Here is a 19,401-nt window from a genome sequence, read left to right as displayed (position 1 = left end):
CTGATCCTCTGTAATTGGAGCAGTCTAACTTGTCCTTTTCTTATAAATTGGAACAATAACAGCTCTTCCCCAGTCTTCTGGAATTTCACCTGTGTCCCATATTCTGTTGCACAGTTTGTGTATAATCCTGACACCTGGTTCTCCTGTAGCTTTCAGTTCCTCTGCTGAGATCCCATCAAAACCAGGGATTTGCCTGTTTTGAGATGACTGATGGCTGCTCGAACTTCGTCTATCAGGATGTTTGCTTCCTCCCTTCTTCAGGAATGGTTGGAATTGTTTGGAGGATGGAGGTGTCATCAGGACTGTCTTTGTTGAATAATTCTTCAAAACTTTCTTTCCATCTATCCTTGACTTCCTTATCTTCAGTTAGCACTTTGCCATTTTTGTCTTTAACACTTGACATTGATGTTGAGCGAGTCCCTGTGATTGTTTTTATGGTGGCATAGATCTGCTTGGTTTTCTTTGCTTCATGCGCATCATCCACATCTTTGCACAGTTCACGCAGCCAGTTGTCTTTACACTCTTTCGACTTCCGTTTTATTTCCCTATTTAGAAAGTTGTACTTGGGTTTCAGAGTAGGGTTCTCCAAGCGCTGCAGTTTCACTTTACTTCTCTGTCTGCTTAACTCTAGGACCTCAGTACTTATCCATGGCTTCTGTTGTTGTGGTTTTTCTTTCCAAGAAGTTTATCAGAAGTTTCATTGATTGTATTTCTGATGTCATTCCATAGGTCTTCAATCCCGACATCAGTATCTGGGATGTTTAATAGGGTTTGAATCTACCACCTATTGTCACTTCATATGACTCTCTAATCTCTTCCGATTTGAGTTTTGTAACCTCGTAGCGAGGAAGTCTGTTTGCCTTTGGTTTCACTTTCAGCTTGAGTTTTAGATCAGCAAGGACCATCTGATGGTCTGATCCAATATCGGCGCTAGGGTAGCTCCGTGAGTTTGATATGCTGCTATTCCATTTTTGTTGAATGAGAATGAAGTCAATTTTGTTCCTTGTTGTACCATCTGGGGATTCCCAGGTCCACTCACGGCTAAACTTTGATTGATTGAATTTGGTGTTTGATATGCAGAGGTTGTTGGTAGCGCAAAAGTTTAGGAGTTTTTCTCCTCTTTGATTTCTTTCACCACAGCCAAATTTCCCGAGTATACCATTCCATGGTTCCCAATCCTTGCCTACTTTGGAATTGAAGTCTCCCATCACTATCAACATGTCTTGGGATGGGGCTTCATTTATAGTTCTTTGTAGATCTTCATAGAACTCGTCCATTTCTTTTTCAGTGTTGCTGGTATTTGGAGCATAGACCTGGATAATTGTTGCTGCTCCTACTTGGGTGCAGCCTTGCTGAGATTATTCTCTGAGATATTGGATTATATCCTAAAAGTGACTTCTGTGCATTTTTGTTTAGCACCAAAGCCACTCCTTTTCTGTGAAAATCTTCATTGCTTGAGCAAAGAAATTGGAGTCCATCTTGTTTGAATTCTCCTTGTATTGTGAAATGGGTTTCGGCGATACCCATCACTTCCCAGTCATAATTATCAAGTTCACTTATAAGCAATTCTAGATTGCCAGTTTGATGCAGTGTGCGCACATTCCATGTGCCAATCCCAATTGATTGCTTTGCGTTTAAAAAAGCCCTCTTTCCGTCAGGGTTATCAGCAGCAGCCCGTCGAATTGGGGATCGGTATGGTGTTCCCCCTGATGAAGGAAGATCATCATCCCTTCCAATACGCTTTGCGGTTGATGCGTCATCATGCTCTTGGCTTTCCAGGCCCTGAGGAAATCGTGACTGGTTAATATCAGGGGCTTTAACCCTGGTGCTGTAAATTCGACTCATCATGTTGTTGGGTTTAGTGGTCTTTTTATACCAAAGCGGGGCGAAGGACCTTGACTTCTCTCCCTGCAGGTCACTACCAGCTGGAAATCAGTAGGTTGATGTAGACTCCTCTTTGTTGCTCAATTATACTAGACACTGAGACTCAATATGCCTAGCCACCCTGGTCTGTCCGTCCCCATTGAATTAAATCAAAGGGTTAACAACCCCTGCCACTTGAAGGTAGACCAGGACGCTTACCCGTTATCTCACAAGTCGGTTGTCCACCTAACTCTACATGCTATACTACGTGCTGATACTACTCTATCTACACTAGCACTCGTTACCGGGGACGTCTCCTCCTTGTATGGTCCATCACACAAGTGTATTAGGATAAGTATGGTCCTTCATACACAAGTGAGGTAAGAGACTATCATATTTAACGTACATTTATGTATTACTTTACCAATGAATTCATTTGATTCCACTTGCAGTGACAATAGTACCAAAACTATTTTATAAAGTTATTATTTTCAAATTGTACTTACACCTAAACGATCCACAATAAATTGAAACAAAGTTATGAATACCTCAACACAAAACGCTTAAGCAAACAAAGTACACAAACCAAAATTAAGCAATTAAAATAAATAAATAAACGATTTATTGCACCGGTGCTGATGATTGGTATTAATAGGATAAGAGAAGGTCAAGAAAGCACCATGAAAATGTTTAAAATATGTCTGTCCCATCCTCTCTCTGTCTGCCTGTGTGTATTTCTGTCTCTCTCTCTCTCCTGTCTCTATTCCGCCTCTCTGTCTCTTTAACTGTTTTTGTGCAAACTATAGACACATCTATAACGTTTGATTTGCCTATTAACTCACAAAATCCGGGCTACACCTTTTGTAATATCAAAAAGTATGCCAGTATGGACTTATGATATAGCCAGCAAATTTAACCATCATGAAAACGAAACCCGAGTAGCTTACCATGAATGGGATAAGATCAAGTTAAAAGAATGACCAATAAACCTTACCAAATTGGCCTTTCAATGTGTATCAAACATGTATCAAAGAACTGACAGTTTCATATATCAAATTTAACGTGGGTGTTGATCAACGGACTTCCCATTAGTTTCCCATTGCAAAGCAATTTAAAACGCGACTAATTATGGAAGATTAGACCGGTCAAACATTGTGTTTTCCGGTTTGAAATGTCACAAGAAATGTTGTAGAGATAGTCCTGATTTTTCTCCCGAAGTAAAATTCAAACTGTGTATAATGCTTTCAAGTATTTATATTCCTTTATTCAATGCTGACTGATGTGTTTTAAAGATCTCAACTCTTCAATGTTAAATCAACATCTTGAGTCGGCGTGATGAAGCCACAGCGTAGGTGTTGGTGATCTGTATAAAGTCATTTACTCAGCCTATTAGCTTGAGAAAACACTCGCATACAACGCCTTTTTGCAAAATGTTTTATAACGGCGCGCTTAGAGTATTTACACGTGTAGAACTATAATTGTTGATAGCGAAAATCGAAATGGATTGAAGTAAAAAGATTAGACCGGTCAAACATTGTGTTTTCCAGTTTGAAATGTCACCGGAAATGTCGTAGAGATAATACAGGTTTTCTCGCGAGCTAAAATATACAAACTGTGTACAATGCTTTCAAGAATTTATTATTATGTCTGCATAGTGTGGTGAAATACAAGGTTTAAGGTTGACCCAGACGCAATTGGAACACAAATGTTTGTGTTCAATGTATCTCTAACTTTACCTCCCCAGCAACATATTAAACGAAGGAGAAATAAAGAAGTATGGGTGGAAATTAATATTTGCATAAAACAATGTGGCCGTTTAACGTTTATGCAGGCTCAAATAATTGAATTTCTAAATGCAAAAGATTGTGGGATATGCTTTTACGACGGGAGTTCATAGTAAGTTGTTAGCGGTGCACATCGTCCACGCCTGGTAAAGAATTATTTTCTATAGGCATCAAAGCACGTGTCTTTATAAACTGCCCGCTGGCTACTGAGAGTAGCTATTACAAAATTAGCTTATACTTGCACTCCCCGCTCGGTGAGCGATTGATATAAAACCAATTATTGGCTAAAACCCAATCGTGCCATTCGCTAATAGGTCAGCGATTCAGCTTTGAGTTTTCTTTCAAAATAAACAACCTAAATCTAATGTCACGGTATTGTTGAAGGTCGAGTCTTTCATTAGTTTCAATGGTCTGTATAGAATAGTTAACTCAGGGACAAAGAGATCACATTCCTTCGTTGCATATTAATAATAATAATAATAATAATAATATGTACACTTGTAAAGCGCGCAGATCCGCAATAAACGCTCGTGGCGCATACAGAGCAAAACAAAATATACCAGCAGGAAAAATGGAAACAAGGAACAAATCCAATCAACAATAGAACATTTCAAGATACATGAAGTAAAAAAAAACAAAAAAAACATAGTAAACTACAAATTAATCCAGCTCATAAGCAAGTTCGAAAAAATGTTTCTTGAGTGAGGATTTGAATGACTCGATTGACGAGCAACTGCGAATAAAATTGGGAAGACTGTTCCATATTCGAGGGGCTGCCACAGAGAAGGCGCGATCACCCCATGACCGAGATGATTTAGGGTGAACGAGGAGGGTTTTATTTGCGGAACGGAGACCGGGGCGAGAAGGGTTGTAAAAGTCAAGAAGTTCATATATGTATGGGGGAGCAATTCCATTGAAAACACGGTAAGCGAGCAACATAAGTTTGTATTTAAGCCGGAAGTTAACAGGGAGCCAGTGTAAGTCAAACAAAACAGGAGAGATGTGTTCAGAAGGTTTTGTACGGGTGACCAGTCTAGCAGCGGTATTTTGTTTGAGTTGCAATCTGTGAATAGATGAGATATGAGGAACCAGAGTCATTGTACTGTCCATAATAACACCAAGGTTGCGAACTTGTGAAACGGGAGCAATAGTTGAATCACCGATTTTTATGTGTGGTATGATAATCTTACTGAGATTATATTGAGATGAATTGATTTTATTCCTATAATGAAAATAGACTACAAGTTGTGCTATGATGATGTAGTTTCTTTTGATGTGATTATATTCTCAACCCTTTAATATATACCATTATTTTTGCTTTTTGAACAAAACATTTGTAAGACTTGCAGTTGAATAATGTTGAAGGAATATGATACTCGTTACTGTGCGTATTGAAATACCACTCTGCGTCTTGAAAACAAAAACTGACGAAAAATCGCTGTGGTATCTTATATCGGCCATGTGATGTGCTTAGCCTGAGTCGAAAACTCGTCATGCATGGCTGTTGAAGAACTAGTGGATTCGTACTATTATCATGGCAATTTCTGACACGAAGATATAAGGATGATGACGCTGTGCGGTGGGTTCGCCGTCGGACAAGTTTGGAACTGTACAGTTCTTTTAGTTATAGACAAATGTCAAATGTGAGTTTTACATAAGCGGTCATTTTTGTTTTCCCCCTACACCCTATTTTAGCCATTTTGTTTGGGGAATTCTTTTAAATATATTAACAATAAAAACCAGTTCTGTTCCAATTTTGTCCAGGTATACGTATTGTTTTTCCTAGAATGAGCTCCATGATGAGTTTGTGGCTCCCAATAGTTCTTTCCCTATGGGTAATATAGGTACACGGTCTGTAGCACAAACTAATTGGTGATGTACTTTAAAACCCACCCGGTACCAAATGTCAAATGCAGATAAATCTTAATACATTACTATCAGCCATGTAAAATTACACAATTATATGCCCGACTGAAGGTAGCAATTTATGCCAGGAGAGTATTTTAATCAGTTTTTTTCTCGCGAACGAATTAAATTGTTGAGATTACGCAATGAATCGACGGTCTGGTGGGTGAACGCAATAAACAGGAAATTCCCGAACGGTTTACCTCGGTATTCGGCATAAAAAGCAATTATAATCATCATGGGAAATTACTGTTTTCAAGAATGTCTATCCCATCTGAGGAAATACAACTGTCACTAGCCGGGTGGCTGACATCAGGAGAAAGAGCTGTATGGGATATGCATCCGGCTGAAGCAAATATAGTGCGATGACCAGGGCGCTGATGAAAATTATAAAATACTTATAAAATATACTATTTATTGTTCCTCCAAATAAATATAACGGACGGGGGTACTACCGCTTGCTGGCTACTGTCGAAATAAGTTTAGGTCATTTCACGGAACTGTATATAGCTCTGTGGTTTTTACACCCCTGGATATATGTGTTACCAAGAAATAGTGCACGATGTTGAACTTAGTGAAATAGTGAATACAAGATATTCGATTACGGCGACGCCTCAGGTAATGGAAAAAGAGCGGTCACGTCCCTATTGTGGGTTTTTATTGAGAGAGTATATTGAATATGACTTCTGTAATAATATGAAGTCGTCCCTACTTTTATCTATGCAATTTGATCCTGATCAAGCTTACTAATTCTCTATAGTATGAGGTGCTCAAGGCATAACACGCGAAATCCGGGCGCGAAATCTGCACAATTATACATGAGCGATCTAGTTATGGTTCTAACAATCAGACCATGGTTTTATCTTCCTCTTGTTGCAACCATTTTTAAATCATGGATCCTTCAGTGTTATCGAGCGGGCTTCTTCTATTAATAACTATTTTAATTAAACAATAATTGTATACATTGACTGTTTTTATCAGTTTTATGTGGACGCGTGGCGTGCCTTTAAATTTAAGGTAGGAAAAATCGCATAAATATGCGCACGAATTAAAAACTACAAGGTCTGAAACTGGTCAAAATAAGTTGCACACAAAGGTAAAATAATACATTTATGATAATAAAAGGCTGAGATACGATATTTTTAGGAGCTCTTCCGGGAGCTCTTCTAAAGACTCGAAACGATGTATTAGTACACAGCGGAGTTCCCCAGCGGCAGCTGTGTTTCCTCGTCACATAAATGTCACTAAAAACATTCAGACAACTTGAGGTGGGAAGTTTCTTAGTATAGTCAAAACAGTCTAGTCCAGTGTCGAATCTCACTATCCGTCCGAGGCGTGTGTGATCCACCGGGGACAAAAGTTCATGAGACCTCAGCATGCTCAGTAACCATACGGAAGAATACGTGTGACCCACAAATTTTACTTGCATTGCATGTCGTCAGTAGATACTTGCTTTTTAATTACGTATCATGTAGTCTTTAACGTTTTTTCATATGGCCAAAGTGCAAATAAGTCAATAATTAAACGAACTACAAGTACAAAAAACGATAGATAATTAAGTGTACTTCAAAAGATATTGTTATGTATGTGGGTGTGGATGGTATACATTTTAAACTAACAAAACAAAAGAGAACTCACGAAAAACATCTAAAGATTCATGACAGCATCGGAGAGACCATTTAAGACATAACGTAGATTTACCAGCACCCGGGTGACCTTGCTCGCTGTACTTCTGTCAGCAGCGTCAGGATTTAATGCGTCAAGCTGGTGTATCAACAACGTGGTTGTTGGTACTACTACTAGTCCTAATTGCGTTTTAGATAAATGGTCAACAGGGTAATAGCCTACGAATAGAAATATTTTTATATTTTTACGTGAATAAAAAGACCATACGGAACGGATTGTAAATATCTTGCTATTCTAATTCTAATTGATTTTTGACACCCGGAAATACACTTATCCCCCATACCCCCACCCCCGCAAAAATTCTGGTGCCGCCACTCAGTGCTATTCCCTGACCCAGATTCTAGCTAAAATTTACGATTTGCTGTTGTGATATATTATGAACGTGATCAATGGCGGTCCGTAGTACATACAATTCTAGATAGCTAATAAACAAACTGTTTGAAAAGGGAACTATTTTTGTTGCCACAGACCGGAAGAAATGATTACCCTAATTAATCATTCAAGTGTTAAGAAGACACAGCCACCTGCCCGTCCATGCAACAGTTTGGAGCATTAATACTGACGCTTGGCAGAATTACAGGGAGCAAGAAGGACTACAACGACTGATGCCTAATTATCAGATCATTCAACTATCTTTCAAATCAGAATTGTAACGACGTGTTACTAGACGGCTATAATGTACTTAAAGAATGATTGGTAGCGATACACTGCAAAGCAGATGTGTATACTCTTACAATGCTCTGGGAATTCCTAGTATCACGAACTCTTGAACAGTTGATGGCGTGATCTATTAGGCGTGATGGTAACATCAGTGGTTGCTATGGGATGTCTGATAAGACACCCCGGTAAGACACCAATGGTGCGCTCTTGTCCGCACTGTCCCGACCTGACACATTAGTTATATTTATATAGGATAGGATAGCAATGGCATGATCGTAATTGCTATGGGTGTAGGAAAAAGATAGCGATTGTCCAATTGTGTGTGCCTCTCATGATATTACTATTAGTATTATGACAAACAAGAGAGGATAGCAGATACATACTGGTGACGTGGCATTTATACTAAGTCTTGCTATGGAGTGTCTGAAACAAAGAGCGATAATGCACTCCTCCGGATGGGCCCTATTTTGAGATTGAATTGTAGCGTTAATGCTGACATTAACGTCGGGCATAGTGGTCCAACATAGACTAGACGTAGACTACTCTGGCTGTATTTCGTAGAAGTAAGGTTCTAAGATTATAGATGACGTGATCTATAAAACATGTGGTGTCCGTGAGAGAAGATTGTATTGTTCTGTTGCCTGTAACTGCTACTGCACTGTAATTCCAAGTATAAGGAATTCTACTATTAAAATGCATTGTAAGTATTAGGCTATACCCATATCAAAATATGAGACCTTTCCTGATAACTTCCCGATAGTCACCGGGTAGACACCGGCAAATTTCACATGCAAATTAGATAGGTACCGGGTGACTATCCGAAAAGAATTTGGGAAACCATATAGTGGATACCTTTCAGGTAATAGGTACCGGATGACTACCCGGTGACTTTTTGGGGAAACTAGCGGGTAACTACCCGATGACTTTTTTTGGGAACTAGCGGATAACTACCCGATAACTTTTCGGGGACCCAGCGGATAATCTTTGGTGACGATATACCTGGTGACCTCTTTGGAGACTTCCTGTTGACCTTTTGGGGAATGCAGAAATACAAATTCATGAGTATGCACAAATTTATTAGGCAATTTAGCTTATTATTTGAATTGTATTTTTTGGAGAAATACAACTCTGCAGTCATGGCAGTTGAGCCAGTGCTATCTTGCTATAAGAAACTTAAAAGTGTACAGTTGTAATTGGTAATTGTATAAGGTAATATTTTACAAAAATATTCTTCTGATTTGGTTCACACCTTTATAAGGTGAATACCTTTCAATTAACAACCAAATTGATATGATATCAGCATATACATGTATTACATTATAGTACCTAAATGTGATCACATCACTGACACAGCCTATAATTTTTTATATCAAATATTATAATTTATTTACAACAAATAGCTTAACATAAAGTTTATATATCAGTTAATTGATACATTAGCTGATGCTTAGTAATTTAATTGACATTAATTTACTGTCAAAATCAGGTATGATTTACTAGAAAAGATATACTAAACATTCAAATGTGTCATATATTAGGTACATGTATAAAGACTGCATCAATATACAAATCATTTCATACAAATTTTCTTACCTGCATTGTCATATGAAATCAAGCATTCAATGCTTTTATAATTCCTACAGCATGTTCCAGATTAATTAGTAAACATCTTGTAATGCATTAAAACATACATTTTGGACCACAAATAACTTGAATATTCTGCACTAAATATTCCAACTGCCAGCTAGCTACTCCATTTTGAAATCATTCAGTGACCTTTAACCATATACCCACCCACAATGCATTCTTAAGATGCTTTCAGCTATTTTCAAGGTCAAATTAAAAGCGGATAACCACCGGGTAACTCCTGCAAAGAATCTAAGTTTCTGGGAACCTTCTGGGTAACTCATTTGAAATATTTGAGGTTTGGGAGACTTCCGGATGTCTACCCGAAAACTTTTGGATAACTTAATTAGGTATCCGCAAGGTATCCGCTAGCGGGCACTTTCGGATAACTCTGGAAAAGGTACCCGAAGGTTTCTGATGACCACCGAATTGCTATGGGTATGATATCCATACTCCATAAAACTAGGTTTTAATAGTTACAATATCTCAAGCTTCGACGTGTATCTTTAATACACAATAAAGATGATCTAAATGACTACCTGCCGTTGCATTGCCTTCACCGATAGTAAGATTGTAAGATGTCGATGACCCGATATGTTATTTACTTGTAGATGTTTTTTTATTTATTTAGATGACAGACTGATTCACATACGCCTACCTTCAAAGTAAATAAGTAGACTGCATAGCCCAATTGGGCGACTTTTGAAGATTTTCTCCGCGACGTTTGAACATCCTGTCCTATAGAAACCAAGTTAAGAAAAAATTGGGCGACTTATCAATCATTGTGTCAATATTGGCTCCCGCAACTTGGGTGATGGATATGAGTACATCCCTAAAAGAAAAACGCTTTTTAAAACTATATATAGACATTAAACAACACAGGTCAGTTTCAACTATTTGGTTTTTCTGAAGTATAAACACCATTGTCTGACATGTACATACACCAAAAACAATATGTTACGATGGCATAAAATTTTTTTAGATGTTCGGTAGCATTCAACCATAACATTATTAATTCTATCGTTTTTAGACATGATAAGACACAATATTTCAGTGGACGTGTTCAACCGCGTTGTTGAAACTTTTGTCTGGAGTGCAGGTGAACATTAACAGGCGATGTGTAGTTTAAAATGTCTTCTTATACTTTTGTCTGACATAGCATGTTTGGAACACTTTGAAATACAATGTTGATATAATGTAACAATGCAATTACAATTTTATCTATAATATCAAAACATACATACAATAACATTAACGAAAGAAGATATGAGCACTTTCAAAATATGATATCGGCTTACATTACGTTTCGTTAAAGTAATGTACTATTACCTAGAATCAGACACTCCATTACTTATTGGGAAATTCCCTACTTAGTACGATTAATGCAAGAGCGATATGAATGGCATCGAGTGTCCAAAGTATAGATAACATCAACAAAGATATATTGAAAGTGCTCATATCAGATATACCGTTTTGAGCTGTAAAGAGGTTTCTATAATGTATAGGTATAACTCTCCAAAGTATGAATATATTCTTTTGGGTAATAAGAATTGATGTTGATGTAATGTAATTAAGGTAATGTTTGAATGTGTTAATTTCAGGGATCTCATGCACAACAAATTCACGAGAATATATATTTATGGATATCTAAAACAAAAGATGTTCTTCGACTAGAAACAAAGGGATTGAGTATAAAGCTATTATTATGATAAATGTCATCACTGTTTTAATAACATGCTTAAGCTACTATTCAAATCATTGTATCTTCAGAGATAATAAAAATCTATAATAAACTTGGTGAATTTGGTAATGAAAAAACCTTTTACAGTTGATATTATTTTGGAAAACGGATTTTTGCGATGCGATTGGTTGTCCGCACCCCAATAAAACATCAAATTTTGCTTTTGTTTACGTTAAGGGTGTCAAATTATGTTAATTAGTTTCAAAAGCACTGAAAGCACCCTGCGAGCTAAATATTTTCACACCAACACAATATACTAATGTTGACATAAGGCTTATGTCTTGTCATCTGTCTGAAGATCATATGCCTGTAGTCCTGACACGGGCATTGAATTAACTATTATACTTTAAGCAATCACACACTATTATATAATACCAGGGACTGCGTATGAACACCTAATTGGCCACACCTCTTGAGCATAATAGTGGTCATTATCTTATTTACATATTAATGGTGACTATGATATTAAGGGCTCATTTTTTTGTTGTAATGTGTTAATAGTCCAACAGGGGTAGATGTTATTTTGCCAAGATTGTTTTCCTTTATTCGCCATGTAGTCCTGTGGAAATATTCCTACAGGAAATTTAGTTTACTGTGTAGACTACGGTGGGGAGGAGTTGTTTTTGTGGTTTTTTTTATTTATTACTGTCAGTGTATTCCTACAGGGGAGATTTAACAGTAGTCCTATTTTTAGTGACTGTGTAGTTGTACGAGGAACTTTTATTATTCTTTCCCATGTTTACAGGGATGGAGTCCCCTGATGACGCCTTCAGAAAGTTAATCCTCCAATGATCATATCATTTCATGCCAAAAATGAAATCCAAACATTATGAATTTACGAAAGACGGGTGATCTCCTAGTAGCAATAATTATCTACTATCCCAATTTGGATAAGCTATTTTTGATATTACAATGAAACAAAATTAACACGTTATTTAAATCAACAAGGTGTGATACTCAAGTAATGATGCTTACCCACCTCGCTTTACTCAATAATGGTAACATTGCGCCACTGCAAAATAGTTCGACTCCTTTACAAATTCTTTGATGTAATTTTCGTGACCTAATTGAAGCCCAAACTTTAAGACTTTTTAAAACCACGAAAAAGTAATTTCAAAATTGGCAGTTTGAAATCAGTTTTACGTGGTTTTGGCCAGTGGCCTTAAAAACAGCTTCTGTGGATTTTCTTTGGTAAAATGTACGAATAAAGCCCAAATTATAAACGTCTTTAAGCTAGAAATAGTTTTTTGCGTGGTTTTAGCTCTAAGGACATTTTGACCGTTTCATATTCCAGATGAAGTTAAAAGCAAGTCCCACGCTGCAAATATATATAATCATAAACCACAAAGACAGGAATAAATATTAGATATTAAATAAAATCTCTAAAAATATATCATAACAAATAATAATACGTATATTGACATGGTTAAATCTTTTGAAGGACATGGTGTCGTATTTACGGAAACAAGATTTAGATTCAGCCGCTTTTTCATGTATAACTGTATAATCATGATAATGTCAACAGAAAAAATGCAGGTTAAACTAAGGACATTGACATCAATGACACCCCGCACAGTAGATGATTTTATATTAATGGAACACACCACGAGGGCGGTATCCAACGTCTTTTCTATAAAATATCTTTACGTTAGTTTTGATGAAAATTGAGATTACATTACAATTTTGCTGTTGTTTAACATTCAAGTAAATGGTAGCATAAAATTGCGGGATAACAGGAGCATTAGGGGTGATTAGATTATCGTAAGCGTTCGGGCACGGATGATGTAATTTGAAGCTATTCTATCTATCTGTCGTTACCAATTTGTCGTTTGAATCACATCAAATTGACATCACATGCGTGGAAGCGCTGCGTACATCACTCTTAACAATTGTGCCCGATTTTACGTGAAATGTTTTTATATTTAAGTTGTAGATTTGAAGAATATAAATATTGTAATGTATAAAAATTCAAACACCACATGCGAACCTATATCATATTTAACGTACATTTATTTATTACTTTACCAATGAATTCATTTGATTCCACTTGCAGTGACAATAGTACCAAAACTATTTTATAAAGTTATTATTTTCAAATTGTACTTACACCTAAACGATCCACAATAAATTGAAACAAAGTTATGAATACCTCAACACAAAACGCTTAAGCAAACAAAGTAAACAAACCAAAATTAAGCAATTAAAATAAATAAATAAACGATTTATTGCACCGGTGCTGATGATTGGTATTAATAGGATAAGAGAAGGTCAAGAAAGCACCGTGAAAATGTTTAAAGTATGTCTGTCCCATCCTCTCTCTGTCTGCCTGTGTGTATTTCTGTCTGTCTCTCTCCCTCTCTCCCTCCCCCTACCGGCTCCCGTTTCTCATTCTCTGTCTCTCCCTCTGTTATATCTGTCTCTCTGGGGCCTCTCTGTCTCTGAAATTATTTTTGTGCAAACTGTAGACACATCTATATCGATTGATTTGTCGAATTGTAGCCTAGGAGTTCAAAAACTTCGGGCTACACCTTTTGTAATATCAAGAAGTATGCCAGTATGGCCTTATGATATAGCCAGCAAATTTAACCATCATGAAAACGAAACCCGAGGAGCTTACCATGAATGACAAAAGATCCGGTACAAAATTACCAATAAACCTCACCAAATTGGCCTTTCAAAGTGTATCAAACATGTATCAAAGAACTGACAGTTTCATATATCAAATTTAACGTGGGTGTTGATCAACGGACTTCCCATTAGTCTCCCATTGCAAAGCAATTTAAAACGCGACTAATTATGGAAGATTAGACCAGTCAAACATTGTGTTTTCCGGTTTGAATGTCACAAGAAATGTCTTAGAGATAGTCCTGATTTTTCTCCCGACGTAAAATATACAAACTGTGCACAATGCTTTCAAGTATTTATATTCGTTTATTCAGTGTTAACTGATGTGTTTTAAAGATCTCAACTCTTCAATGTTAAATCAACATCTTGAGTCGGCGTTTATGAAGCCACATGGGAGTTGGTGATCTGTAAAGTCATTTACTTTGCCTATTAGCTTGAGAAAACACTCGCATACGACTCCTTTTGCAAAATGTTTTATAACGGCGCGCTTTAGAGTATTTACACGTGTCGAACTATAATTGTTGATAGCGAAAATCGAAATGGATTGAAGTAAAAAGATTAGACCAGTCAAACATTGTGTTTTCCTGTTTGAAATGTCACAAGAAATGTCGTAGAGATAGTCCTGGTTTTTCTCGCAAGGTAACATATACAAACTGTGTATAATGCTTTCAAGTATTTATATTCCTTTATTCATTGCTGACTGATGTGTTTAAAAAATATCAACTCTTCAATGTTAAATCAACATCTTGAGTCGGCGTGATGAAGCCACAGCGTAGGAGTTGAAGATCTGTAAAGTCATTTACTCAGCCTATTAGCTTGAGAAAACACTCGCATACAACGCCTTTTGCAAAATATTTTTATAACGGCGCGTTTAGAGTATTTACACGTGTCGAACTATAATTGTTGATAGCGAAAATCGAAATGGATTGAAGTGAAGTAAAAAGATTAGACCGGTCAAACATTGTGTTTTCCGGTTTGAAATGTCACAAGAAATGTCGTAGAGATAGTCCTGGTTTTTCTCGCATGGTAAAATATACAAACTGTGTATAATGCTTTCAAGTATTTATTATCATGTCCGCATAGTGTGGTAAAATACCAGGTTTAAGGTTGACCTAGACACAATTGGAACACAAATGTTTGTGTTCAAAGTATCTCTAACTTACCTCTCCAGCAACATATTGAACAAAGGAGAAATAAAGAAGTGTGGGTGGAAATTGCACATTTGCATAAAACAATGTGGCCGTTTAACGTTTATGCAGGCTCAAATTTTACGACGGGAGTTCATAGTAAGTTGTTAGCGGTGCACATCGTCCACGCCTGGTAAAGAATTATTTTCTATAGGCATCAAAGCACGTGTCTTTATAAACTGCCCGCTGGCTATTACCAAATTAGCTTATACTTGCACTTCCTGCTCGGTGAGCGATTGGTTTAAATCCAATTATTGGCTAAAACCAATCATGTCATTCGCTAATAGGGCAGCGATTCAGCTATGAGTTTTCTTTCAAAATAAACAACCTAAATCTAATGTCACTGTATTGCTGAAGGTCGAGTCTTTCAATGGTCTGTATAGAATAGTTAACTCAGGGACAAAGAGGTCACATTCCTTCGTTGCATATTGAGATGAATTGATTTTATTATAATGAAAATAGACTACATGTTGTGCTATGATGGTGTAATTTCTTTTGATGTGATTATATTCTCAAACCCTTTAATAAATACCATTATTTTTGCTTTTTAAACAAAACATTTGTAAGACTTGCAGTTGAATAATGTTGAAGGAATAACAAAAACTGACGAAAAACCGCTGTGGTATCTTATATCGTCCATGTGATGTGCTTAGCCTGAGTCGATCGGCCTATCTCGAAAAAAAAAAACTCGCCATGCGTGGCTGTTGAAGAACTAGTGGATTCGTACTATTATCATGGCAATTTCTGACACGAAGATATAAGGATGATGACGCTGTGCGGTGGGTTCGCCGTCGGACAAGTTTGGAACTGTACTGTTCTTTTAGTTATAGACAAATGTCAAATGTGAGTCTTACATAAGCGGTCATTTTTGTTTTCCCCCTACCCCCTATATTAGCCATTTTGTTTCGGGAATTCTTTTAAATATATTTACAATAAAAACCAGTTCTGTTCCAATTTTGTCCAGGTATACGCATTGTTTTTCCTAGAATGAGCTCCATGATAAGTGTGTGGCTCCCAATAGTTCTTTCCCTATGGGTAATATAGGTACACGGTCTGTAGCACAAACTAATTGGTGATGTACTTTAAAACCCACCCGGTACCAAATGTCAAATGCAGATAAATCTTAATACATTACTATCAGCCATGTAAAATTACACAATTATATGCCCCACTGAAGGTAGCAATTTATACCAGGAGAGTATTTTAATCAGTTTTTTCTCGCGAACGAATTAAATTGTTGAGATTACGCAATGAATCGACGGTCTGGTGAACGCAATAAACAGGAAATTCCCGAACGGTTTACCTCGGTATTCGGCATAAAAAGCAATTATAATCATCATGGGAAATTACTGTTTTCAAGAATTTCTATCCCATCTGAGGAAATACAACTGTGACTAGCCGGGTGGCTGGCATCAGGAGAAAGAGCTGTATGGGATATGCATCCGGCTGAAGCAAATATAGCGCGATGACCAGGGCGCTGATGATAATTATAAAATACTTAGTATATACTATTTGTTGTTCCTCCAAATAAATATAACGGGCGGGGTACTACCGCTTGCTGGCTACTGTCGAAATAAGTTTAGGTCATTTCACGGAACTGTATATAGATGAGGTGACCTATGATGTCACATGTTTACATTCAGACCGCCCTCTGTTGTTTCAAAGCAGGCAAAATAACACAGAAGTGTCTATGACAGACCACATAAATCTCTTTAAAACTCAACTTTTAAAAACCTTTGAAGTTTTGTGTGATATTATGTATATAGCTTGATGCATTTATAAATAAGATTGATACCATTTTTTGTATTATTTGCTTTGAAACCAAAGTTAATGAATAAAAATCAACTTCTTCCATGTAAACTATAGTGTTTTTTGCCTGACAATTTTGATCACAGACCAACAGAGGGCGTATCAAATGTAAACACATGTCACCTCATCTATAGCTCTGTGGTTTTTACACCCCTGGATATATGTGTTACCAAGAGATAGTGCACGAAGTTGAACTTTAGTGAAATAGTGAATACAAGATATTCGATTACGGCGATGCCTCAGGTGATGGAAAAAGAGCGGTCACGTCCCTATTGTGGGTTTTTATTGAGAGAGAATATTGAATAGGACTTCTTTAATAATATGAAGTCGTCCCTACTTTTATTCATGCAATTTGATCCTGATCAAGCTTACTAATTCTCCATAGTATGAGATGCTCAAGGCGTAACACGCGAAATTCGGGCGCGAAATCTGCACAATTATACATGAGCGATCTAATTATGGTTCTAACAATCAGTTGCAGCCTTTAAGACCATCGTCTTATCTTCATCTTGATGCCACCATTTTAAAATCATGGATCCTTCAGTGTTATCGAGCGGGCTTCTTCTATTAATAACTATTTTAATGAAACAATAATTGTATACATTGACAGTGTTTTTATCAGTTTTATGGGGAAGTGTGGCGTGCATTTAAATTTAAGGTAGGAAAAATAGCACAAATATGCGCACGAATTAAAAACTACAAGGTCTGAAACTGGTCAAAATAAGTTGCACACAAAGGTGAAATAATAAATTTATGATAATAAAAGGCTGAGATACGATATTTTTAGGAGCTCTTCCGGGAGCTCTTCTAAAGACTCGAAATGATGTACTAGTACACAGCGGAGTTCCCCAGCGGCAGCTGTGTTTCCTCGTCAAATAAATATCACTAAAAACATTCAGACAACTTGAGGTGGGAAGTTTCTTGGTAGTCAAAACTGTCTAGTCCAGTGTCGAATCTCACTATCCGTCCGAGGCGTGTGGGCTCCACCGGTAGACAAAGGTTCACGAGACCAGCATGCTCAGTAACTATACGAAGAATACGTGTGACCCACAAACTTTAGTTGCATTGCATGGCGTCAGCAGATACTTGCGTTTTAATTACGCATCATGTACTCTTTAACGTTTATTTCACATGGCCAAAGTGCAAATAAGTCAATAATTAAACGAACTACAAGTAAAAAAACCCGAAAGATAATCAAGTAAACTTCAAAAGATATTGTTATGTGTGTGAGTGTGGATGGTATGCATTTTAAACTAACCGGAAACAAAAGAGAACTCACGAAAAACATCTAAAGATTCATGACAGCATTGGAGAGATAATTTAAGACATAACGTAGATTTACCAGAACCCGGGTGACCTTGCTCTCTGTACTTCCGTAAGCAGCGTCAGGATTTAATGCGTCAAGCTGGTGTATTGTGGTTGTTGGCACTACTACTACTAGTCCTAATTGCGTTTTAGATAAATGGTCAACAGGGCAATAGCCTACGAATAGAAATATTATGATATTGTTACGTGAATAAAAAGAACATACGGAACGGATTGTAAATATCTTGCTATTCTAATTCTAATTGATTTTTGACACCCTGAAATTCACTTTGCCCCCATACCCCCCACCCCAGCAAAAATTCTTGTGCCGCCACTCAGTGCTATTCCCTGACCCAGATTCTAGCTAAAATTTACGATTTGCTGTTGTGATTATGAACGTGATCAATGGCGGTCCGTAGTACATACAATTCTAGATAGCTAATAAACAAACTGTTTGAAAAGGGAACTATTTTTGTTGCCACAGACCGGAAGAAATGATTACCCTAATTAATCATTCAAGGGTTAAGAAGACACAGCCACCTGCCCGTCCATGCAACAGTTTGGAGCATTAAAGGAGGATTTCGTGATCCTAGCATCCTCTTTTTATGACATTTTTCAGTAGATATCCACGAAAAAAGCTTACTTCCAAAATTTCAGTTAATTCCGATTTTGCGTATGCGAGTTATGCATGATTATGTGTATTACACTGCTCCATAGACAATGTGTTGTAATTTCGTTCTGGTGCACCAGAACGAAATTCAAATTTGGCGATATTTTTGCTAAACAAATTAATCGACAAGAAATATTTGGTACATAAACATTATGTAGCCAGAGGTATCCAGTGGTGTAAAAATCTCAACTTTTTTGGGAAAAGTGGGGGATGAGGCTGTGGATCACGAAATGCCCCTTTAATACTGACGCTTGGCAGAATTACAGGGAGCAAGAAGGACTACAACGACTGATGTCTAATTATCAGATCATTCAACTATCTTTCAAATCAGAATTGTAACGACGTGTTACTAGACGGCCATAATGTACTTTTAGAATGATTGGTAGCGATACACTGCAAAGCAGATGTGTATACTCTTACAATGCTCTGGGAATTCCTAGTATCACCAACTCTTGAACAGTTGATGGCGTGATCTATTAGGCGTGATGGTGACATCAGTGGTTGCTATGGGATGACTGATAAGACACCAACGGTGCGCTC

General features: G+C 37.2%; 2 protein-coding genes across 2 annotated transcripts in view; one reads left to right on the top strand and one right to left on the bottom strand.

Annotated features, from left to right (window-relative positions):
• Positions 1-761: 761 nt before the first annotated feature.
• On the bottom strand, positions 762-1,277 carry LOC140172700 (craniofacial development protein 2-like). Its single transcript, XM_072195832.1, has one exon. It carries the CDS (start codon positions 1,275-1,277, stop codon positions 762-764), a length of 516 nt encoding a protein of 171 aa, XP_072051933.1.
• A 943-nt stretch (positions 1,278-2,220) lies between these two features.
• Positions 2,221-19,401, top strand: part of LOC140172699 (uncharacterized) — a 48,061-nt gene continuing 30,880 nt past the window's right edge. The window contains exon 1 of the mRNA XM_072195831.1: positions 2,221-2,243. Within this exon, the coding sequence (XP_072051932.1) occupies positions 2,221-2,243 (23 nt within the window). The remainder of the gene's footprint in view (positions 2,244-19,401) is intronic.

Source organism: Amphiura filiformis, chromosome 16 (assembly GCF_039555335.1).
Source record: "Amphiura filiformis chromosome 16, Afil_fr2py, whole genome shotgun sequence".
Lineage (NCBI taxonomy): Eukaryota > Metazoa > Echinodermata > Ophiuroidea > Amphilepidida > Amphiuridae > Amphiura > Amphiura filiformis.
This window is presented reverse-complemented; position numbering and strand designations above follow the sequence as displayed.

Coding starts and splice junctions, on each gene's coding strand:
- LOC140172700 (XM_072195832.1), bottom strand. CDS start 1,277: ATGGACGAGTTCTATGAAGATCTACAAAGAACTATAAATGAAGCCCCA.